The 25525-nt window shown below is 53.8% G+C and overlaps 1 protein-coding gene across 1 annotated transcript; it reads right to left on the bottom strand.

Annotated features, from left to right (window-relative positions):
• Nucleotides 1-142: 142 nt before the first annotated feature.
• On the bottom strand, nt 143-25250 carry DCAF8 (DDB1 and CUL4 associated factor 8). Its single transcript, XM_059871158.1, has 9 exons — nt 25114-25250; nt 24093-24125; nt 20611-20680; nt 18926-19269; nt 14838-15143; nt 11697-11837; nt 8261-8355; nt 3388-3498; nt 143-470 (listed from the first exon to the last, which is right to left on the bottom strand). Exons 3-9 carry the CDS (start codon nt 20657-20659, stop codon nt 158-160), a joined length of 1359 nt encoding a protein of 452 aa, XP_059727141.1. The 5' UTR covers nt 20660-20680; nt 24093-24125; nt 25114-25250; the 3' UTR covers nt 143-157.
• Nucleotides 25251-25525: the final 275 nt, after the last annotated feature.

The raw sequence follows: 25525 nt of genomic DNA, 5'->3' as shown, positions 1-25525 counted from the left end.
AAAGTGGGGAAAAAGTGGGGAAAAAGTGGGGGAAAAGTGGGAAAAAAGTGGGGAAAAAGTGGGGAAAAAGTGGGGGAAAAAGTGGGGAAAAGTGGGGAAAAAGTGGGGAAAAAGTGGGGAAAAAGTGGGGAAAAAGTGGGAAAAAAGTGGGAAAAGCTCAGATCCAGCCCCTTTTCCTGGGAATTCTGAGAGTTACACTCCCAGCTGAGGATGTAGGGAGGCAGAAAATTGGGATTGAGGGGCAAAAAAACCAACAAAAAAAAAATTTCTGGGAGTTTTTTCCATCTCTTCCTGAAGGGTTTTCCAGGAAAAGGAGGAGCCTCTTCCCATGGGAATGCTCTGGGGTGATCCCAGTGCTCCCAGTCCCCTCCCAGTCCCCTCCCAGTACTCCCAGTACCAGGTGGTGGGGGCAGAACTTCTTCAGGACTCCGTTGTTCTCGTTCTCATCGATTTTCCTCTGATCATAAATCCTGCAGGAATCAGGGAAAAAAAAAAAAAAACAAGGTTGGATTCACTCCAGGGAAGCTTTTTTATCCCCCAAAATTCAAATTCCGAGATCCCAGGGCTCAAAATTCCATCCTAAAATTCCCTGGGATTTTTGTGGCAGGGCAGGCCCAGATTTGGGACAGAAATGATGTTCCCACACCCAAAATTCCATCCTAAAATTCCCTGGGGATTTGGGGAAGGAATGGGGTTCTCATGGTCTGAATTCCATCCAAAAATCCCCTGGGGATTTGGGGCTGAAAAAACATTCCCACGTCCAAAATTCCATCCAAAAATTCCCTGGGGATTTGGGGCTGAAAAAAAAAACCATTCCCATGTCCCAAATCCCATTTTAAATTCCCTGGAATTCTGGGCTGGTCCCAGTCCTGGATCTGGGAAGGCAAAATTGGGGATTTGGGAAGGGAAAGAGGCAGATTTGGGGTGGGGAATCCCTGGATTTGGGATGGGGAATCCCTGGATTTGGGATGGGGAATCCCTGGATTTGGGGTGGGGAATCCCTGGATTTTGGCTCTCCCAGTGCTCCCAGTTTGGCCTCACCTCCCAAACTGGTCCTGGCCCCTGATTTGGGAAACCATGGATTTGGGGAGGGCAAAAGTTGGATTTGAGAAAGGTAAAGTGGGCAGGGGAAATGATGGATTTGGGGTGGGGAATCCCTGGATTTGGGGTGGGGAATCCCAGGGTTTTGGGATGGGGAATCCCTGGATTTGGGGTGGGGAATCCCTGGATTTGGCTCTCCCAGTGCTCCCAGTTTGGCCTCACCTCCCAAACTGGTGCTGGCCCCTGATTTGGGAAATCGTGGATTTGGGGAGGGTAAAAGTTGGATTTGAGAAAGGTAAAGTGGGCAGGGGAAATGATGGATTTGGGGTGGGGAATCCCTGGATTTGGGGTGGGGAATCCCTGGATTTGGGGTGGGGAATCCCTGGGTTTTGGCTCTCCCAGTGCTCCCAGTTTGGCCCCACCTCCCAAACTGGTGCTGGCCCCTGATTTGGGAAACCATGGATTTGGGGAGGGCAAAATTGGGGATTTGGGAAGGGAAAGAGGCAGATTTGGGAATCCCTGGATTTGGGATGGGGAATCCCAGGGTTTTGGCTCTCCCAGTGCTCCCAGTTTAGCCTCACCTCACGAACTGGTCCTGGCCCCTGATTTGGGAAATCGTGGATTTGGGGAGGGTAAAAGTTGGATTTGAGAAAGGTAAAGTGGGCAGGGGAAATGATGGATTTGGGATGGGGAATCCCAGGATTTGGGGTGGGGAATCCCTGGATTTGGGGTGGGGAATCCCTGGATTTGGGGTGGGGAATCCGTGGGTTTGGGATGGGGAATCCCTGGATTTGGGGTGGGGAATCCCTGGATTTTGGCTCTCCCAGTGCTCCCAGTTTGGCCTCACCTCCCAAACTGGTCCTGGCCCCTGATTTGGGAAACCATGGATTTGGGGAGGGTAAAAGTTGGATTTGAGAAAGGTAAAGTGGGCAGGGGAAATGATGGATTTGGGGTGGGGAATCCCTGGATTTGGGATGGGGAATCCCTGGATTTGGGGTGGGGAATCCCTGGATTTGGGGTGGGGAATCCGTGGGTTTGGGATGGGGAATCCCTGGATTTGGGGTGGGGAATCCCTGGATTTTGGCTCTCCCAGTGCTCCCAGTTTGGCCTCACCTCCCAAACTGGTGCTGGCCCCTGATTTGGGAAATCATGGATTTGGGGAGGGCAAAATTGGGGATTTGGGAAGGGAAAGAGGCAGATTTGGGAATCCCTGGATTTGGGGTGGGGAATCCCTGGATTTGGGATGGGGAATCCCTGGATTTTGGCTCTCCCAGTGCTCCCAGTTTGGCCTCACCTCCCAAACTGGTGCTGGCCCCTGATTTGGGAAACCGTGGATTTGGGGAGGGTAAAAGTTGGATTTGAGAAAGGTAAAGTGGGCAGGGGAAATGATGGATTTGGGGTGGGGAATCCCTGGGTTTGGGGTGGGGAATCCCTGGATTTGGGATGGGGAATCCCAGGGTTTTGGCTCTCCCAGTGCTCCCAGTTTGGCCTCACCTCACAAACTGGTCCTGGCCCCTGATTTGGGAAATCATGGATTTGGGGAGGGTAAAAGTTGGATTTGAGAAAGGTAAAGTGGGCAGGGGAAATGATGGATTTGGGGTGGGGAATCCCTGGATTTGGGATGGGGAATCCCAGGGTTTTGGCTCTCCCAGTGCTCCCAGTTTGGCCCCACCTCCCAAACTGGTGCTGGCCCCTGATTTGGGAAATCGTGGATTTGGGGAGGGCAAAATTGGGGATTTGGGAAGGGAAAGAGGCAGATTTGGGAATCCCTGGATTTGGGGTGGGGAATCCTAGGGTTTTGGCTCTCCCAGTGCTCCCAGTTTGGCCCCACCTCCCAAACTGGTGCTGGCCCCTGATTTGGGAAATCATGGATTTGGGGAGGGTAAAAGTTGGATTTGAGAAAAGTAAAGTGGGCAGGGGAAATGATGGATTTGGGGTGGGGAATCCATGGATTTGGGATGGGGAATCCCAGGGTTTTGGCTCTCCCAGTGCTCCCAGTTTGGCCTCACCTCACGAACTGGTGCTGGCCCCTGATTTGGGAAATCATGGATTTGGGGAGGGCAAAATTGGGGATTTGGGAAGGGAAAGAGGCAGATTTGGGAATCCCTGGATTTGGGATAGGGAATCCCAGGGTTTTGGCTCTCCCAGTGCTCCCAGTTTGGCCTCACCTCCCAAACTGGTCCTGGCCCCTGATTTGGGAAATCATGGATTTGGGGAGGGTAAAAGTTGGATTTGAGAAAGGTAAAGTGGGCAGGGGAAATGATGGATTTGGGATGGGGAATCCCTGGATTTGGGATGGGGAATCCCTGGATTTTGGCTCTCCCAGTGCTCCCAGTTTGGCCCCACCTCACGAACTGGTCACGGCCGCCCACGGCGAACTGGGAGGTGTTGGCAGGGTTGACAAAGATGGTGTAGAGCCCGACCTTCTTCTCCTTCTCCTTTGTCACCACCAATTTCCTGGGGAAATCCTTGGGATCAGCCCAATCCCAGCCCCAATCCCAACCCAAACCAGAAATCTTTCCTGAGGTTGGGAATTTCCCAAGGAAAAATCAGCACTGGGAGAATTCCCAAAGGGAAAATGGGATCTGGGGGAGTTTCCCCCCTAAAACCAGCTGGGATTTTTGGGGGATTTGGGGCATTCCAGGAGAGAAATATTCAGGGTTGACTCCAGCAGGGTGAAATTCCAGAGAGATCCAGCCCAAAGGACGTGGAGGGAGCTGGGAATTCCCAAGGGAAAATGCCATTTCCCAAAAGAAACCTCAGATTTTTCCCCAAACTCCACCTGTTATCCCCCAAATCCCACCTGTTTCCCCTACCAAATTCCCATTTAAAAAAAAAATTCCCCATTTTCCTGTCCACCATTCCCCATTATTCCCTCCAAAATTCTCATTATTACTCCCAACATCCCAATTTTTCCCCCAAAATCCCCACTTTTCAAAAAAAATCCCAATTTTTCCTAAAAATCCCTGAAATCATCTGGGATTTGAGGGAATTTGGGCCATTCCAGGAGGGGAAATTTGGGGTTGGTTCTGCCAGGGTGAGAATTCCAGAGGGATCCAGCCCAGGGAGGGGGTTGGGATCAGCTCCAGCCACGGATTCCGGAGAGATCAGGGATTAAAAGGCTCGTCCTGGTTATGAAACCTCAGGATTTGAGCTGGATCAGCCTCCAGAATGACAGCCCAGAGGCTGGAAAAACACAGGGAGAGAGAAAAACTGCTTTTCCCAAAAAAAACCTGCTTTTCCCGCAAAAAAAAACCCTGGTTTTCCCTCTAAAAATAATCAGGTTTTGCCCAAAAGTCCCTCAAATAACTGTTTTTTCCTCAAAAAACTGTTTTTTCCCAAAAAACCAACTTGCTTTCCCCCCAGAAAAATGTTTTCTCACCAAATTACTCTGGTTAAAAAAAAAAATTATTTCCCCTCCCCAAAAAATCCATTTTCAAAAAAAATTCAATTTTTCCCCCCAAAAATATTCGTGTTCCCGCAAAACATATCAAAATTTCCTTGAAAAATCTCAATTTTCAAAAAACACCCAACCTGTTTTCCACACAAAAAGAACCTGATTTCCCCCAAAAATCCCTGATTTCCCAAAAAAACCCCTGATTTTTCCCCAAAACCCACCTCTTCCCATTTCCTGCCCAGAATTCTCCATTTCTTGCACAGAATTCCCATTTTCCCCCTCAGAATTCTCAAATTTCCCCTCAGAGTTCCCAATTTTCTGGTCACTCGTGAAGCAGGCCATTGGGCCTACTTCAAACCAATGGAATCCCACTTCCCACCCCAAATACCCTTTTTCCCCACAGAATTCCCATTTCTCACCCACAATTCCTGATTTTCCCCTCAGAATTCCCAACTTTCCCCTCAGAATTCCCAACTTTCCCCACAGAATTCCTGTTCTTCTGGTCACTCACATGACGGACCAGTCCTGCTTCAGATCAATGGAATCCCCATTTCCTACCCCAAATCCCCTTTTTTCCCCCCAGAATTCCCATTTCCTGCCCAGAATTCCCACTTTTCCCCACAGAATTCCCACTTTTCCCCTCAGAATTCCCAACTTTCCCCTCAGAATTCACCTTTTTCCATTCACTCACTAGGCACGGCTGCAGGTTGATTGAATCCCCATTTCCCAACCCAAATCCCCTTTATTTCCCACATAATTCCCATTTCCTGCCCAGAATTCCCACTTTTCCCCACAGAATTCCCAATTTTCCACTCAGAATTCCCATTTTCCCCCTCAGAATTCCCAGCTTTCCCCTCAGAGTTCACGTTATTCCAGTAACTCTCGAGGTGCAGCTGGTCGTGCCACAGATTGATGGAATCCCTATTTCCCACCCCAAATCCCTTTTTTCCCTCCAGAATTCCCATTTCCCACTCAGAATTCCCACTTTTCCCCTCAAAACTCCCACTTTTCCCCTCACTCACGAGGCAGGCCGGTCCTGCCACACATCGATGGAATCCCCATTTCCCACCTCAAATCCCCTTTTTCTCCCCACAAAATTCCCACTTCCCCCTTAGAATTCCAACTTTTCCCCTCAGAAATCCAAATTTTCTCCTCACAATTCCCAACTTTCCCCTCACAATTCCCAACTTTCCCCTCAGAATTCCCAATTTTCCTCTCACTCACGAGGCAGGCTGGTCCTGCCACAGGTCGATGGAATCCCCATTCCCCACCCCAAAGCTCCTTTCTTCCCCAGAGAATTTCCATATCCCACTCAGAATTCCCATTTCCCACTCAGAATTCCCACTTTTCCCCTCAGAACTCCCACTTTTCCCCTCACTCACGAGGCGGGCCGGTCCTGCCGCAGGTCGATGGAATCCCCATTTCCCACCACAAATCCCCTTTTTCTCCCCACAGAATTCCTACTTCCCCCTTAGAATTCCAACTTTTCCCCTCAGAAATCCAAATTTTCTCCTCAGAATTCCCACTTTTCCCCTCAGAATTCCCAACTTTCCCCTCAGAATTCCCAACTTTCCTCTCACTCGCGAAGTGGGCCGATCCTGCCGCAGGTCTATGGAATCCCCATTCCCCACCTCAAAGCTCCTTTCTTCCCCAGAGAATTTCCATTTCCCACTCAGAATTCCCATTTCCCACTCAGAATTCCCACTTTTCTCCCCAGAATTCCCACTTTTCCCCTCAGAATTCCCAACTTTCCCCTCAGAACTCCCACTTTTCCCCTCACTCACGAAGCAGGCCGGTCCTGCCACAGGTCGATGGAATCCCCATTCCCCACCCCAAAGCTCCTTTCTTCCCCAGAGAATTTACATTTCCCACTCAGAATTCCCATTTCCCACTCAGAATTCCCACTTTTCCCCTCAAAACTCCCACTTTTCCCCTCACTCACGAGGCAGGCCGGTCCTGCCGCAGGTCGATGGAATCCCCATTTCCCACCACAAATCCCCTTTTTCTCCCCACAAAATTCCCACTTCCCCCTTAGAATTCCAACTTTTCCCCTCAGAAATCCAAATTTTCTCCTCACAATTCCCAACTTTCCCCTCACAATTCCCAACTTTCCCCTCAGAATTCCCAATTTTCCTCTCACTCACGAGGCAGGCCGGTTCTGCCACAGGTCTATGGAATCCCCATTTCCCACCTCAAAGCTCCTTTTTTCCCCAGAGAATTTCCATTTCCCACTCAGAATTCCCATTTCCCACTCAGAATTCCCACTTTTCCCCTCAGAACTCCCACTTTTCCCCTCACTCACGAGGCGGGCCGGTCCTGCCGCAGGTCGATGGAATCCCCATTTCCCACCACAAATCCCCTTTTTCTCCCCACAGAATTCCTACTTCCCCCTTAGAATTCCAACTTTTCCCCTCAGAAATCCAAATTTTCTCCTCACAATTCCCACTTTTCCCCTCAGAATTCCCAACTTTCCCCTCAGAATTCCCAACTTTCCTCTCACTCACGAAGTGGGCCGATCCTGCCGCAGGTCTATGGAATCCCCATTTCCCACCTCAAAGCTCCTTTTTTCCCCAGAGAATTTACATTTCCCACTCAGAATTCCCATTTCCCACTCAGAATTCCCACCTTTCTCCTCAGAATTCCCACTTTTCCCCTCAGAACTCCCACTTTTCCCCTCAGAACTCCCACTTTTCCCCTCACTCACGAAGCAGGCCAGTCCTGCCACAGGTCGATGGAATCCCCATTCCCCACCCCAAAGCTCCTTTCTTCCCCTCAGAATTTACATTTCCCACTCAGAATTCCCATTTCCCACTCAGAATTCCCACTTTTCTCCTCAGAATTCCCACTTTTCTCCTCAGAACTCCCACTTTTCCCCTCAGAACTCCCACTTTTCCCCTCACTCACGAGGCGGGCCGGTCCTGCCACAGGTCGATGGAATCCCCATTCCCCACTCCAAAGCTCCTTTCTTCCCCAGAGAATTTCCATTTCCCACTCAGAATTCCCATTTCCCACTCAGAATTCCCACTTTTCCCCTCAGAACTCCCACTTTTCCCCTCACTCACGAGGCGGGCCGGTCCTGCCGCAGGTCGATGGAATCCCCATTTCCCACCACAAATCCCCTTTTTCTCCCCACAGAATTCCTACTTCCCCCTTAGAATTCCAACTTTTCCCCTCAGAAATCCAAATTTTCTCCTCACAATTCCCACTTTTCCCCTCAGAATTCCCAACTTTCCCCTCAGAATTCCCAACTTTCCTCTCACTCACGAAGTGGGCCGATCCTGCCGCAGGTCTATGGAATCCCCATTTCCCACCTCAAAGCTCCTTTTTTCCCCAGAGAATTTACATTTCCCACTCAGAATTCCCATTTCCCACTCAGAATTCCCACCTTTCTCCTCAGAATTCCCACTTTTCCCCTCAGAACTCCCACTTTTCCCCTCAGAACTCCCACTTTTCCCCTCACTCACGAAGCAGGCCAGTCCTGCCACAGGTCGATGGAATCCCCATTCCCCACCCCAAAGCTCCTTTCTTCCCCTCAGAATTTACATTTCCCACTCAGAATTCCCATTTCCCACTCAGAATTCCCACTTTTCTCCTCAGAATTCCCACTTTTCTCCTCAGAACTCCCACTTTTCCCCTCAGAACTCCCACTTTTCCCCTCACTCACGAGGCGGGCCGGTCCTGCCACAGGTCGATGGAATCCCCATTCCCCACTCCAAAGCTCCTTTCTTCCCCAGAGAATTTCCATTTCCCACTCAGAATTCCCATTTCCCACTCAGAATTCCCACTTTTCCCCTCAGAACTCCCACTTTTCCCCTCACTCACGAGGCGGGCCGGTCCTGCCGCAGGTCGATGGTGAAGACCACGGCGTCCTCCCCCGCAGACAGGAACGTGCAGGGCGAGTCCGGCTCCAGCGCCAGCTGGGATTGGGGGAAAAAAAGGGAAAAAACAGTGAGAATTAACTCCCAAAAATCCCAAAAAACAGGAAAATCCACCTGGAAAATTCCAGGTTTGGGGATTCCTGCCCTGAACTGCAGTGATGTCATCCAGGTGATGTCATAGGAATGATGTCATATGGGTGACGTCATGGCGACAACAGCACAGCCAAGGGTCTGAAGTGCACCCAAAAAGTGGGAAAATCCCCAAATTCCTGGATTTTAAAGGAGCTGAGTGGCCACACTCACCCCCCTCACCTGTGTGGTGACAGCAAAGGTGACAATGGCCACAGAAAAGGCTTGAAATACTTGGGAATTGCGTAGAAAGTGGGAAAATCCCTTCCTTTCTCCCAAAAACCCCTCGGATCTCCAGGAAAAGGAGACCTCCCCCCTTCCCAAGCACCCCAAATCCTGGGATTTGGCATTCCCAGGATTTGCCATTCCCAAATCCCAGTTCAGCTTGTGGCAAGCCCTCTTGTGCAGGGCTCGGTGCTGTGACAGCAGCGGCTGTCACCTCTGTGGTGACATCCCCTGCTCCCAGCACTGCTCCCACCCCATCCCCACCGCGTTCCCCCATTCCCAGGCACCCCAAATCCCGGGATTTGGCATTCCTGGGATCCCCCTCACCTGTGTGGTGACAGCAAAGGTGACAATGGCCGCAGAAAAGGCTTGAAATACTTGGGAATTGCGTAGAAAGTGGGAAAATCCCTTCCATTCTCCCCAAAAACCCCTCGGATCTCCAGGAAAAGGAGACCTCCCCCCTTCCCAAGCACCCCAAATCCTGGGATTTGGCATTCCCGGGATTTGCCATTCCCAAATCCCAGTTCACCTTGTGGCAAGCCCTCTTGTGCAGGGCTCGGTGCTGTGACAGCAGCGGCTGTCACCTCTGTGGTGACATCCCCTGCTCCCAGCACTGCTCCCACCCCATCCCCAGGCACCCCAAATCCCGGGATTTGGCCTTCCTGGGATCCCCCTCACCTGTGTGGTGACAGCAAAGGTGACAATGGCCACAGAAAAGGCTTGAAATACTTGGGAATTGCGTAGAAAGTGGGAAAATCCCTTCCTTTCTCCCAAAAACCCCTCGGATCTCCAGGAAAAGGAGACCTCCCCCCTTCCCAAGCACCCCAAATCCTGGGATTTGGCATTCCCGGGATTTGCCATTCCCAAATCCCACTTCTCTTGTGCAGGGCTCGGTGCTGTGACAGCAGCGGCTGTCACCTCTGTGGTGACATCCCCTGCTCCCAGCACTGCTCCCACCCCATCCCCACCGCGTTCCCCCATTGCCAGGCACCCCAAATCCCGGGATTTGGCATTCCTGGGATCCCCCTCACCTGTGTGGTGACAGCAAAGGTGACAATGGCTGCAGAAAAGGCTTGAAATACTTGGGAATTGCGTAGAAAGTGGGAAAAATCCCTTCCTTTCTCCCAAAAACCCCTCGGATCTCCAGGAAAAGGAGACCTCCCCCCTCACCAAGCACCCCAAATCCCGGGATTTGGCATTCCTGGGGTCCCCCTCACCTGTGTGGTGACAGCAAAGGTGACAATGGCCATAGAAAAGGCTTGAAATACTTGGGAATTGCGTAGAAAGTGGGAAAATCCCTTCCTTTCTCCCAAAAACCCCTCGGATCTCCAGGAAAAGGAGACCTCCCCCCTTCCCAAGCACCCCAAATCCTGGGATTTGGCATTCCCGGGATTTGCCATTCCCAAATCCCAGCTCACCTTGTGGCAAGCCCTCTTGTGCAGGGCTCGGTGCTGTGACAGCAGCGGCTGTCACCTCTGTGGTGACATCCCCTGCTCCCAGCACTGCTCCCACCCCATCCCCAGGCACCCCAAATCCCGGGATTTGGCATTCCTGGGATCCCCCTCACCTGTGTGGTGACAGCAAAGGTGACAATGGCCACAGAAAAGGCTTGAAATACTTGGGAATTGCGTAGAAAATGGGAAAATCCCTTCCTTTCTCCCAAAAACCCCTTGGATCTCCAGGAAAAGGAGACCTCCCCCCTTCCCAAGCACCCCAAATCCTGGGATTTGGCATTCCCGGGATTTGCCATTCCCAAATCCCAGCTCACCTTGTGGCAAGCCCTCTTGTGCAGGGCTCGGTGCTGTGACAGCAGCGGCTGTCACCTCTGTGGTGACATCCCCTGCTCCCAGCACTGCTCCCACCCCATCCCCACCGTGTTCCCCCATTGCCAGGCACCCCAAATCCCGGGATTTGGCATTCCTGGGATCCCCCTCACCTGTGTGGTGACAGCAAAGGTGACAATGGCTGCAGAAAAGGCTTGAAATACTTGGGAATTGCGTAGAAAGTGGGAAAAATCCCTTCCTTTCTCCCAAAAACCCCTCGGATCTCCAGGAAAAGGAGACCTCCCCCCTTCCCAAGCACCCCAAATCCTGGGATTTGGCATTCCCGGGATTTGCCATTCCCAAATCCCAGCTCACCTTGTGGCAAGCCCTCCTGTGCAGGGCTCGGTGCTGTGACAGCAGCGGCTGTCACCTCTGTGGTGACATCCCCTGCTCCCAGCACTGCTCCCACCCCATCCCCACCGCGTTCCCCCATCCCCAGGCACCCCAAATCCCGGGATTTGGCATTCCTGGGATCCCCCTCACCTGTGTGATGACAGCAAAGGTGACAATGGCTGCAGAAAAGGCTTGAAATACTTGGGAATTGCATAGAAAGTGGGAAAATCCCTTCCTTTCTCCCAAAAACCCCTCGGATCTCCAGGAAAAGGAGACCTCCCCCCTCACCAAGCACCCCAAATCCTGGGATTTGGCATTCCTGGGATTTGCCATTCCCAAATCCCAGCTCACCTTGTGGCAAGCCCTCTTGTGCAGGGCTCGGTGCTGTGACAGCAGCGGCTGTCACCTCTGTGGTGACATCCCCTGCTCCCAGCACTGCTCCCACCCCATCCCCACCGCGTTCCCCCATCCCCAGGCACCCCAAATCCCGGGATTTGGCATTCCTGGGATCCCCCTCACCTGTGTGGTGACAGCAAAGGTGACAATGGCCACAGAAAAGGCTTGAAATACTTGGGAATTGCGTAGAAAGTGGGAAAAATCCCTTCCTTTCTCCCAAAAACCCCTCGGATCTCCAGGAAAAGGAGACCTCCCCCCTCACCAAGCACCCCAAATCCTGGGATTTGGCATTCCCGGGATTTGCCATTCCCAAATCCCAGCTCACCTTGCGGCAAGCCCTCTTGTGCAGGACTCGGTGCTGTGACAGCAGCGGCTGTCACCTCTGTGGTGACATCCCCTGCTCCCAGCACTGCTCCCACCCCATCCCCAGGCACCCCAAATCCCGGGATTTGGCATTCCTGGGATCCCCCTCACCTTGTGGGAAGCCCCCTTGTGCTGGGCCACGCGCTTGGTGCTGCGGCAGCACTGGGTGGCCGAGAGCTCGGCCACGCGCACCTGCCCGTCCCGGGCACACATGGCCAGCGTGGAGTCACCGCTGTTGGGCAGGAACTTGGCCTGGAAAACGGGGAAAAAGCGGGAAAAATTGGGAAAAAGGGACAGGGGAGTGGTGGGGGGAGAGGGGAAGGAAAGGGGGAATCGCAGAGGAGGTGGGAAGGGGAAGGGATGGGGGGAAGTGCTGGAATTGTTGTGGGAGTTGTCCCAGTTCTCTTGGGAATCCTCCCAAAATCTCCCAGGAATCCTCCCAAAATCTCCCAGGAATCCTCCCAAAATCTCCCAGGAATCCTCCCAAAATCTCCCAGGAATCCTCCCAAAATCTCCCAGGAATCCTCCCAAAATCTCCCAGGAATCCTCCCAAAATCTCCCAGGAATCCTCCCAAAATCTCCCAGGAATCCTCCCAAAATCTCCCAGGAATCCTCCCAAAATCTCCCAGGAATCCTCCCAAAATCTCCCAGGAATCCTCCCAAAATCTCCCAGGAATCCTCCCAAAATCTCCCAGGAATCCTCCCAAAATCTCCCAGGAATCCTCCCAAAATCTCCCAGGAATCCTCCCAAAATCTCCCAGGAATCCTCCCAAAATCTCCCAGGAATCCTCCCAAAATCTCCCAGGAATCCTCCCAAAATCTCCCAGGAATCCTCCCAAAATCTCCCAGGAATCCTCCCAAAATCTCCCAGGAATCCTCCCAAAATCTCCCAGGAATCCTCCCAAAATCTCCCAGGAATCCTCCCAAAATCTCCCAGGAATCCTCCCAAAATCTCCCAGGAACTGGAGCGTCAATCTGTGGGATCTGGGGCATCAGTCTGTGGGATCTGGGGGTCAATCTGTGGGATCTGGGGGGTCAATCTGTGGGATCTGGGGCATCAATCTGTGGGATCTGGGGGTCAATCTGTGGGATCTGGGGCATCAATCTGTGGGATCTGGGGCATCAGTCTGTTGGATCTGGGGGTCAGTCTGTGGGATCTGGGGGTCAATCTGTGGGATCTGGGGGTCAGTCTGTGGGATCTGGGGGTCAATCTGTGGGATCTGGGGTGTCAATCTGTGGGATCTGGGGGTCAATCTGTGGGATCTGGGGGTCAGTCTGTGGGATCTGGGGGTCAATCTGTGGGATCTGGGGGGTCAATCTGTGGGATCTGGGGGTCAGTCTGTGGGATCTGGGGGTCAATCTGTGGGATCTGGGCCTCAATCTGTGGGATCTGGGGCATCAATCTGTGGGATCTGGGGGTCAATCTGTGGGATCTGGGGGTCAGTCTGTGGGATCTGGGGGTCAATCTGTGGGATCTGGGGGTCAATCTGTGGGATCTGGGGGTCAGTCTGTGGGATCAGGGGGTCAGTCTGTGGGATCTGGGGCATCAATCTGTGGGATCTGGGGGTCAATCTGTGGGATCTGGGGGTCAATCTGTGGGATCTGGGGCATCAATCTGTGGGATCTGGGGGTCAGTCTGTGGGATCTGGGGGTCAGTCTGTGGGATCTGGGGGTCAATCTGTGGGATCTGGGGGTCAATCTGTGGGATCTGGGGGGTCAGTCTGTGGGATCTGGGGGTCAATCTGTGGGATCTGGGGGTCAATCTGTGGGATCTGGGGGTCAATCTGTGGGATCTGGGGGTCAGTCTGTGGGATCTGGGGCATCAATCTGTGGGATCTGGGGGTCAATCTGTGGGATCTGGGGGTCAATCTGTGGGATCTGGGGGTCAGTCTGTGGGATCTGGGGCATCAATCTCTGGGATCTGGGGCATCAATCTGTGGGATCTGGGGGTCAACCTGTGGGATCTGGGGGGTCAACCTGTGGGATCTGGGGCATCAATCTGTGGGATCTGGGGGTCAATCTGTGGGATCTGGGGGTCAGTCTGTGGGATCTGGGGGTCAGTCTGTGGGATCTGGGGGTCAATCTCTGGGATTTGGGGGTCAGTCTGTGGGATCTGGGGTGTCAATCTGTGGGATCTGGGGCATCAACCTGTGGGATCTGGGGGTCAGTCTGTGGGATCTGGGGGTCAGTCTGTGGGATCTGGGGGTCAATCTGTGGGATCTGGGGCATCAATCTGTGGGATCTGGGGGTCAGTCTGTGGGATCTGGGGGTCAATCTGTGGGATCTGGGGGTCAACCTGTGGGATCTGGGGGTCAATCTGTGGGATCTGGGGGTCAGTCTGTGGGATCTGGGGCATCAACCTGTGGGATCTGGGGGTCAGTCTGTGGGATCTGGGGGTCAGTCTGTGGGATCTGGGGGTCAATCTGTGGGATCTGGGGGTCAGTCTGTGGGATCTGGGGGTCAATCTGTGGGATCTGGGGGTCAACCTGTGGGATCTGGGGGTCAATCTGTGGGATCTGGGGGTCAGTCTGTGGGATCTGGGGCATCAACCTGTGGGATCTGGGGGTCAGTCTGTGGGATCTGGGGGTCAGTCTGTGGGATCTGGGGGTCAATCTGTGGGATCTGGGGGTCAGTCTGTGGGATCTGGGGGTCAATCTGTGGGATCTGGGGCATCAATCTGTGGGATCTGGGGGTCAATCTGTGGGATCTGGGGGTCAATCTGTGGGATCTGGGGCATCAGTCTGTGGGATCTGGGGGTCAATCTGTGGGATCTGGGGCATCAGTCTGTGGGATCTGGGGCATCAGGGCATCAGTCTGTGGGATCTGGGGGTCAATCTGTGGGATCTGGGGCATCAATCTGTGGGATTTGGGGGTCAGTCTGTGGGATCTGGGGCATCAGGGCCTCAATCTGTGGGATCTGGGGGTCAATCTGTGGGATCTGGGGCATCAATCTGTGGGATCTGGGGGTCAATCTGTGGGATCTGGGGCATCAGGGCATCAAACTGTGGGATCTTGGGGGTCAGTCTGTGGGATCTGGGGATCAGTCTGTGGGATCTGGGGACCTTTTCCCAGATCCTTTCCCAAGCATCCCCTCTCCCAACTGAGCTCTTCCTGGGACCCTCTCCCACCCCAACCAGGGCCTCTCAACCCGACAAATTTTACAACACACCCGTGAACTTCAGGAAACCCATCCCGAGGACAGATGCTGAGACTCCCCTGGGTGACAGCACCCCAAAACCCCGCCGTGCCCACCTGGAAGACGTTGCTCTTGTGCCCGCTGTCGAACTGCAGCACGGGCCGGCGCCGCAGCCAGTCCCACACCAGCACCTTGAGGTCGTCGCTGCCGCTGGCCAGGCGGGTGCCCCTCTGGTTGAAGTGCAGCGTGTTCACACAGCCCGTGTGCCCCTCCAGGCCGTGCTGCAGCCGGAACTTCTGCACGAAGAGCCGGGCGCCGCAGGCCTGCGCCACGAAGCGCGAGCAGCCGCCCAGCTGGCGCTGCCGCAGCGCCGGGATGGCCCGCCAGCGCGGCCGCGGCAGCGCCCACGTCTCCGAGGCCACCTGGCAACACAGGTGGGCATTAATTCACCTGTTAAAGGGGTTAGCTGCTGCTAACTGGGCAGTTTTAGCTGGTTCTGCCATAATAAATTGGGAAAATTTGCAGTTTTTGGAGAAAACCGAAGTTATTGTAGGGTGACCCGGGATCGCCCGCCAGCACGGCCGCGGCAGCGCCCACGTCTCCGAGGCCACCTGGCAACACAGGTGGGCATTAATTCACCTGTTAAAGGGGTTAGCTGCAGAAAACTGGGCAGTTTTAGCTGGTTCTGATATAAGAAATTGGGAAAATTTGCAGTTTTTGGAGAAAACCGAAGTTATTGTAGGGTCACCCGGGATCGCCCCCGGCAGCGCGGCCGCGGCAGCGCCCACGTCTCCGAGGCCACCTGGCAACACAGGTGGGCATTAATTCACCTGTTAAAGGGGTTAGCTGCTGCTAACTGGGCAGTTTTAGCTGCTTCTGCCATAATAAACTGGGAACATTTGCAGTTTTTGGAGAAAACCAAAGTTATTGTAGGGTCACCCGGGATCGCCCGCCAGCGCGGCCGCGGCAGCGCCCACGTCTCCGAGGCCACCTGGCAACACAGGTGGGCATTAATTCATCTGTTAAAGGGGTTAGCTACTGCTAACTGGGCAGTTTTAGCTGGTTCTGATAAAACAAATAGGGAACATTTGCACAGTTTTAAGAGCAAACCAAAGTTATTGTAGGGTCACCCGGGATCGCCCCCAGCAGTGCCCATGGCTCTGAGGCCACCTGGAGGGGACACAGAGCTCAGCTTGACCAGGTGTGGGTTAACTCACCTGGTCAGCTGCTAGAGGGAAAGGGTAACTGGGCAGTTTTATCTGTTTCTGCCATAATAAATTGGGAAAATTTGCACAGTTTTTAGAGACAACCAAAGTTATTGTAGGGTCACCCGGGATCGCCCGCCAGCGCGGCCGCGGCAGCGCCCACGTCTCCGAGGCCACCTGGCAACACAGGTGGGCATTAATTCACCTGTTAAAGGGGTTAGCTGCTGCTAACTGGGCAGTTTTAGCTGGTTCTGATATAATAAACTGGGAAAATTTGCAGTTTTTGGAGAAAACCGAAGTTATTGTAGGGTCACCTGGGATCGCCCCTGGCAGCGCGGCCGCGGCAGCGCCCACGTCTCCGAGGCCACCTGGCAACACAGGTGGGCATTAATTCACCTGTTAAAGGGGTTAGCTGCAGAAAACTGGGCAGTTTTAGCTGGTTCTGATATAAGAAATTGGGAAAATTTGCAGTTTTTGGAGACAACCAAAGTTATTGCAGGGTCACCCGGGATCGCCCCCAGCAGCGCCCATGGCTCTGAGGCCACCTGGAGGGGACACAGGGCTCAGCTTGACCAGCTGTGGGTTAACTCACCTGGTCAGCTGCTAGAGGGAAAGGGTAACTGGGCAGTTTTAGCTGGTTCTGATATAATAAATTGGGAAAATTTGCAGTTTTTAGAGAAAACCAAACTTATTGTAGGGTGACCCGGGATCGCCCCCGCCGCCGCGGCAGCGCCCACGTCTCCGAGGCCACCTGGCAACACAGGTGGGCATTAATTCACCTGTTAAAGGGGTTAGCTACTGCTAACTGGGCAGTTTTAGCTGGTTCTGATATAATAAATTGGGAAAATTTGCACAGTTTTTGTGGAGAATAGCAACAGCCACCCAGTTTTCATCTCCTGTGTTTCACTATGGAATAAAATCCTCTAAAACCTCACTTAAAATCTCTTTCAAAACCTCATTTAAACCTCTTTTAAACCTCTTTTAAACCTCTTTTAAACCCCTCAGTTTCCCCTCAGTAAGTGACAGAAGCAGCAGCCACTCAATTGTACATCTCCCCTGTCTCACTATGGAATAAAATCCTCTAAAACCTCACTTAAAACCTCTTTCAAAACCTCAGTTAAAACCTCATTTAACACCTCCTTTAAATCTCATTTAAACCTCATTTAAACCTCATTTAAACCTCATTTAAACCCCTCAGCCTCCCCTGGGTAGTGAGAGAAGCAGCAGCCACTCAGTTGTACATCTCTAGAGTCTCACTATGGAATAAAATCCTCTAAAACCTCACTTAAAACCTCTTTCAAAACCTCACTTAAAATCTCTTTTAAAACCTCATTTAAACCTCTTTTAAACCTCTTTTAAACCTCTTTTAAACCTCATTTAAACCCCTCAGCCTCCCCTGGGTAAGCGAGAGAAGCAGCAGCCACTCAGTACATCTCTCGGAATAAAATCCTCTAAAACCTCACTTAAAACCTCTTTCAAAACCTCAGTTAAAACCTCATTTAACACCTCTTTTAAACCTCATTTAAACCTCTTTTAAACCTCATTTAAACCTCTTTTAAACCCCTCAGCCTCCCTTGGGTAAGTGAGAGAAGCAGCAGCCACTCAGTACATCTCTCGTGTCTCACTATGGAATAAAATCCTCTAAAACCTCACTTAAAATCTCTTTTAAAACCTCACTTAAAATCTCTTTTAAAACCTCATTTAACACCTCTTTTAAACCTCATTTAAACCTCTTTTAAACCTCTTTTAAACCTCTTTTAAACCTCTTTTAAACCCCTCAGTTTCCCCTCAGTAAGTGACAGAAGCAGCAGCCACTCAATTGTACATCTCCCGAGTCTCACTATGGAATAAAATCCTCTAAAACCTCACTTAAAACCTCTTTTAAAACCTCAGTTAAAACCTCAGTTAAAACCTCATTTAAATCTGTTTTAAACCTCTTTTAAACCTCATTTAAACCCCTCAGCCTCCCCTGGGTAAGTGACAGAAGCAGCAGCCACTCAGTTGTACATCTCCCGAGTCTCACTATGGAATAAAATCCTCTAAAACCTCAGTTAAAACCTCATTTAACACCTCCTTTAAACCTCATTTAAACCTCATTTAAACCTCCTTTAAACCTCCTTTAAACCTCCTTTAAACCTCATTTAAACCCCTCAGCCTCCCCTGGGTAAGTGAGAGAAGCAGCAGCCACCCAGTTGTACATCTCCCGAGTCTCACTATGGAATAAAATCCTCTAAAACCTCACTTAAAATCTCTTTTAAAACCTCAGTTAAAACCTCATTTAACACCTCCTTTAAACCTCATTTAAACCTCATTTAAACCTGTTTTAAACCTCATTTAAACCTCTTTTAAACCTCTTTTAAACCCCTCAGTTTCCCCTCAGTAAGTGACAGAAGCAACAGCCACCCAGTTTTCATCTCCTGTGTCTCACTATGGAATAAAATCCTTTAAAACCTCACTTAAAACCTCTTTTAAAACCTCAGTTAAAACCTCATTTAAACCTCTTTTAAACCTCTTTTAAACCTCCTTTAAACCTCTTTTAAACCTCATTTAAGCCTCTTTTAAACCCCTCAGCCTCCCCTGGGTAAGTGAGAGAAGCAGCAGCCACTCAGTTGTACATCTCCTGAGTCTCACTATGGAATAAAATCCTCTAAAACCTCACTTAAAATCTCATTTAAAACCTCAGTTAAAACCTCAGTTAAAACCTCATTTAAACCTCCTTTAAACCTCCTTTAAACCTGTTTTAAACCTCATTTAAACCCCATTTAAACCTCATTTAAACCCCTCAGCCTCCCCTGGGTAAGCGAGAGAAGCAGCAGCCACCCAGTACATCTCTAGTGTCTCACTATGGAATAAAATCCTCTAAAACCTCACTTAAAACCTCTTTTAAAACCTCAGTTAAAACCTCATTTAACACCTCCTTTAAACCTCATTTAAACCCCATTTAAACCTCATTTAAGCCCCTCAGCCTCCCCTGGGTAAGTGAGAGAAGCAGCAGCCACCCAGTCCTCCAGCGCCTGCTCCTCGTCGGACGAGTCGCGCTCGTGCGGCGGCCGCTTGCGGGGCGCCCTGCGCCGGGCCCGCGGCTCTTCCTCCTCCTCCTCCTCCTCCTCCTCCTCGTCCTCGTCGTGCCGCGGCTCCTCGGGGATGGAGTAGTGGCCGGTGTCGTCCATGCTGTCGCTGTCCTTGTCCCCGGAGCTGTCGCTGTCGCTGGCGCGGCCCCGCGCGGCCCCGGCGTCGTCGCCCGTCAGGCTCAGGCTCAGGTCGGACGCCTCCACCTCGATGCCCGAGGACGTCTCGCGGCCCTCCTCGGCTGACATGTCCTCAGGGCTGCTGGACAGGCTGCCTGGGGACAGGGGGACATCACACTGTCACCATGGGGACAGCACAGTGCCACCTGTGTCACCGTACTGCCTGGGAACTGGGGACATTGCAGTGACACCATGGGGACAGCACAGTGACACCGGTCCTGCTCGGCTGACATGTCCTCGGGGCTGCTGGACAGGCTGCCTGGGGACAGGGGGACATCACACTGTCACCATGGGGACAGCACAGTGCCACCTGTGTCACCGTACTGCCTGGGAACTGGGAACATGACAGTGACACCATGGGGACAGCACAGTGACACCGGCCCTGCTCGGCTGACATGTCCTCGGGGCTGCTGGACAGGCTGCCTTAGGACAGGGGGACATCACACTGTCACCATGGGGACAGCACAGTGCCACCATACTGCCTGGGGACAGGGGGACATCACACTGTCACCATGGGGACAGCACAGGGACACCTGTGTCACTGTACTGCCTGGGAACTGGGGACATCACAGTGACACCGTGGGGACAGCAAAGGGACACCGGCCCTGCTCTGCTGACATGTCCTCAGGGCTGCTGGACAGGCTGCCTGGGGACAGGGGGACATCAGCGTGTCACCATGGGGACAGCACAGTGTCACCATACTGCCTGGGGACAGGGGGACATCACAGTGTCACCACTGTCACACTGCCATGAGGACATGCGGGTATCGCGGTGACACCGGCCCTCCTCGGCTGACGTGTCCTCAGGGCTGCTGGACAGGCTGCCTGGGGACAGGGGACATGGGGACAGTGTCACCAGTGCCACCAGTGTCACCATACTGCCTGGGAACTGGGGACATTGCAGTGACACCAGTGTCACACTGACACAGGGACATCACAGTGACACCGGCCCTCCTCGGCTGACATGTCCTCAGGGCTGCTGGACAGGCTGCCTGGGGACAGGGGACATGGGGACAGTGTCACCAGTGTCACCATACTGCCTGGGAACTGGGGACATTGCAGTGACACCAGTGTCACACTGACACAGGGACATCACAGTGACACCAGCCCTGCTCGGCTGACATGTCCTCAGGGCTGCTGGACAGGCTGCCTGGGGACAGGGGGACATGGGGACAGCGTGGTGGCACCATGGCTGGCACCTGCACTGACACCCTGGCACCATGGCTGTCACCACCACAGTCGCTTTGTCACCATCGCTGTCACTCTGCCACCATCACAGCCACCCTGGCACCCTCACTGTCACCTCTGCTGCCACCCCCGCTGTCACCGTTACCTTGTCACCATCGCTGCCAGCCCATCCCCATCACTGTCCCTGTCACCCTGCCACCTCCACTGCCACCCCAGCTGTCCCCTGGCTGTCCCCAGCTGTCCCCTCACCGTTGACAATGTCCGTCCTGCCGTCCATGCTGCCGCCCTTGTCCGACATCGCCGCTTCCCACGGGAATCCCTGCGGGGACACGGGGACAGAGGGACATTAGGGGGACAGAGGGACATTAGGGGGACAGAGGGACAACAGGGGGACAATGGGATATGGGGACATTAGGGACACAGGGATGTGGGGACAGGGGGACACAGAGACACTGGGGACATGGGGACAGGGGGACACGAGGACACAGGGACATGGGGAAACAAGGACAGGGGGACACAGAGACATTGGGGACATGGGGACAGGGGGACACGAGGACACAGGGACATTGGGGACATGGGGACAGGGGGAAACAAGGACACAGGGACATTGGGGACATGGGGACACGAGGACACAGGGACATTGGGGACATGGGGACACGAGGACACAGGGACATTGGGGACATGGGGACAGGGGGAAACGAGAACACAGGGACATTGGGGACATGGGGACGGGGGACACGAGGACACAGGGACATTGGGGACATGGGGACAGGGGGACACGAGGACACAGGGACATTGGGGACATGGGGACAGGGGGAAACGAGAACACAGGGACATTGGGGACATGGGGACATGGGGACACGAGGACACAGGGACATTGGGGACATGGGGACAGGGGGACACGAGGACACAGGGACATTGGGGACATGGGGACAGGGGGAAACGAGAACACAGGGACATTGGGGACATGGGGACATGGGGACACGAGGACAGGGGGACACGAGAACACAGGGACAGATGGACATGGGGACACCATGACACGGAGCTGGAGTGGCCCTGCCACGGCCACCACGGGATGTCCCCTTGTCCCCAGCCCACCCCAGCACTGCAGGCACTCCCCAAATCCCCATTTTCCATGGAAAATCCACCTGGGGAAGCTCCAGGACACCCAAACCCCGCTCAGCATCCCGGGAAAACCCGATCCCGAGGGATCTGGGATTCTAAAGATCCATCTTGAAACACATTCCCAGCAAAAATTCCCCCTGGAATCTCCCCAGGAGAGCAGTGCCAGTCCCCCAGCCTCCCAAAAATCCTCATTTCCCTGGGAAAGGGCAGCAGCAGAGCCCTGGAATCCCACAGAATTCCCTGGAATCCCACAGAATTCCCTGGAATCCCACAGAATTCCCTGGAATCCCAAACAACCCCAAAGGCCAGCACTGGAATTCCCCCTCCCCCCTCCAAACCCCTCAATTTTTTGCCTCCAAAAAAATCCCAATCCCGGGAATTTTTTTGCTCCATTCCCAGGTGAGGGATCAGGAAGGAGCTCCCAAATCCACTCCTGAGCCAGAGGGGGGTGGGAAATGTGGGAATGGCAGGGAATGTTCCCGAAATCCCGGGATTCCTGAGGCTGCCTGGGAGCATCTGGACAGGCTCAGGCTGACGCTGCTGCTCCCAAAAATATCCCAAAAAAACATCCCGGGGCATTCCAGAGCCTCTGGAGTGGGGATCTGCCCTGCCCGGCCTCCTGCTGGCCCAAACTGGGAGAGACAGGGGAAAAAAATGGGACAAACTGGGAGGAAGTGGGAGAAAAACTGGGAGAAACTGGATGGCCCCAAATGCTCAGGAATGGAACCCCAAATCCTCTGGGATGGAGCCCCCAAATCCTCCTAAATAGATCCCCCAAATCCTTTGGGATGAAATCCCCAAATCCTTTGGGATGGATGCCCTAAATCCTCTGGGATGAATCCCCCAAATCCTTTGGGATGGATCCCCCAAATCCCTCAGGAATGGAACCCTAAATCCTCTGGGATGAAATCCCCCAAATCCCTTGGGATGGATCCCCCAAATCCCTTGGGATGAATCCCCCAAATCCTTTGGGATGAATCCTCCAAATCCCTTGGGATGGATGCCCCAAATCCTCTGGGATGGAGCCCCCAAATCCTCTGGGATGGAGCCCCCAAATCCTTTGGGATGAATCCCCCAAATCCCTCAGGAATGGAACCTTAAATCCTCTGGGATAAAATCCCCCAAATCCCTTGGGATGGAGCCCCCAAATCCCTTGGGATGGATGCCCCAAATCCTTTGGGATGAAATCCCCAAATCCTCTGGGATGAAATCCCCCAAATCCCTTGGGATGAAATCCCCAAATCCTTTGGGATCGATCCCCCAAATCCCATGGGATGGATCCCCCAAATCCTTTGGGATGAAATCCCCCAAATCCCTTGGGATGGATCCCCCAAATCCTTTGGGATGAATCCCCCAAATCCCTCAGGAATGGAACCTTAAATCCTCTGGGATGAAATCCCCCAAATCCCCTGGGATGGATCCCCCAAATCCCATGGGGTGGAGCCCCCAAATCCTCTGGGATGGCGACCCCAAATCCTTTGGGATGGAGCCCCCAAATCCCTCAGGAATGGAACCCTAAATCCCCTGGGATGAAATCCCCCAAATCCCTTGGGATGGATGCCCCAAATCCCCTGGGATGGATCCTCCAAATCCCATGGGGTGGAGCCCCCAAATCCACTGGGATGGATCCCCCAAATCCTCTGGGATGGAGCCCCCAAATCCTCTGGGATGGAGCCCCCAAATCCTTTGGGATGAATCCCCCAAATCCTTTGGGATGAATGCCCCAAATCCTTTGGGATGAATGCCCCAAATCCCTCAGGAATGGAACCTTAAATCCTCTGGGATGAAATCCCCCAAATCCCTTGGGATGGATGCCCCAAATCCTTTGGGATAGATCCTCCAAATCCCATGGGATGGCGACCCCAAATCCCATGGGATGGCGACCCCAAATCCACTGGGATGGTGACCCCAAATCCACTGGGATGGTGACCCCAAATCCTTCAGGATGAAATCCCCAAATCCCTCAGGAATGGAACCCTAAATCCTCTGGGATGGATCCCCCAAATCCCTTGGGATGAAATCCCCCAAATCCTTTGGGATGAATCCCCCAAATCCTTTGGGATGAAATCCCCAAATCCCTCAGCAATGGAACCCTAAATCCTCTGGGATGAAATCCCCCAAATCCCTTGGGATGGATGCCCCAAATCCTTTGGGATGGATCCTCCAAATCCTTTGGGATGGATCCCCCAAATCCTTCGGGATGAAATCCCCAAATCCCTCAGGAATGGAACCCTAAATCCTCTGGGATGGATCCCCCAAATACTCTGGGATGGAGCCCCCAAATCCCTTGGGATGGATCCCCCAAATCCCACAGGAATGGAATCCAAAATCCCTTGGGATGGATCCCCCAAATCCTCTGGGATGGAGAACACAAATCTTTTGGGGTGGATCCCCCAAATCCTTGAGGATGAAATCCCCAAATTCTTTGGGATGGAGATCCCAAAATCCCCTGGGATGGATCCCAAAGAGCATTCCCAGGAGTTTCCCAAATCCTGGAAAAATCCCCAAGCCCCCAAAAACCCCAAAATCCCCCCAAAAACCCCAAAATCCCCCCAAAATCCCCCCCAAATCCCCCCAAATCCCCCATGGGAGCGGGGTGCACTCACCTGGGCCAGGTGCCAGGGACAGCGGGGCTGGAGCTGGGGGAGCATGGGGTCAAAGGTCAGGGACCCCCAATTTTGGGGACCCTCCCATCCCTGGGGACCCCCCCCAATCCCTGGAGAACCATCCCAGAATTTTGGGAATCCCCTCAATTCCTGAAAAACCCCAATTTTTGGGGAACCCCTCCCAATCCCTGATCCTTGGGAATCCCCAAATTTTGGGGAACCCCTCCCCCCCCTCAATCCCCAAAAAAGTTCCCTCGATTCCTGAGGACCCCAAATTTTTGGGGATTCCCAAATTTTTGGGGACTACCCCCCCCAATCCCTGGGAACCCCAAAAATTCAGGGATTCTCCCCAAAAACTCCAGGACTTTTCCCAGATTCCCCCCCCTCCCAATCTGAGGGAACCCCAAAAAAATCTCCGGGACTCCCCCCAAAAAATATTCGGGGACCTCTCCCAAAATCTTGGGGGTCACCCCAAAAATTCCCAGACCCCAAAAATCTCAAGGACCTCCCCCAAAATCTCAGGGACTCCCTAAAAGAGCCTCAAGGATGCCCCAAAACCCAAAAAAATCCCCCCAGGACACCCCAAAAACCCCAAGGAGCTCCCTAAGGGACCCCCCAAAGGCTCAGGGACCCCCAAAAAAAACTCAAGGCTCCCCCAAACACCCCCAAAAAACTCAAGGACCCCTCTAAGGGGTCCCCCAAAGGCGCAGGGACCCCCCAAAACCCCCAAGGACCCCCCAAAACCCCCAAGGAGCCCCCAAAACCCCAAGGGCCGCCCTAAGGGACCCTCCCCAAAGGCCCCAAGGGCCCCCCAAAACCCCTCAGGGCCCCCCCAAACCCTCCCGGGCTCCCTCAGAGGCTCCCCCAGAGCCCCCCCGAACTCTCGGGGTCCCTCCCGGGTCCCCCCCGGGCTCCCCCCGGGGCCGCCCCGCCCCTCCCGGGATCCCGCCCCGGGGCCGGGGCAGGCCCGAGCCCGCAGGGGCCGCGGCCGCACCGGGGCCGGCGGAGGCCGCGCACCGACCCGAGCGTCCCGGAGGCTCCCGGCGGGTCCCGGACGGTGCCGGGGGGTGCGGCCGGGCTCAGTGGCGGCCGCCGCGGGCCCCCCCGGCCGCTCCAGCGCCGGCCCCGGGACCGGGCCCCACCGCCGCCATCTTTAACGCGCCGCCCCCGCCGCCTCGCTTGGCGGCACCGGCCGACGCTTTTGCGGCACCGCGGGCGTCGCTTTACGGCAGCGGCCGTTGCGCGACAGCGACGGGGGCGCCCCCCCCCAGCAGGCGTTGCCATGGGAACGGCGCCCCCCCCCCCCCCCCCCCCCCCCGATTGTGGGGTCGCTGTGGGGTCCCCGTGGGGTTATGGGGGTCACCAGTGGGGTTATGGGGTCACTGTAGGGTCACCCCAATGTTATTGTAGGGTCACGCGTGTTTGGGGTCACT

This window comes from Haemorhous mexicanus, chromosome 31 (genome assembly GCF_027477595.1).
Source record: "Haemorhous mexicanus isolate bHaeMex1 chromosome 31, bHaeMex1.pri, whole genome shotgun sequence".
NCBI lineage: Eukaryota > Metazoa > Chordata > Aves > Passeriformes > Fringillidae > Haemorhous > Haemorhous mexicanus.
Note: the sequence above shows the minus strand (reverse complement) of the source record. Positions and strands in the feature narration are given on the sequence as shown.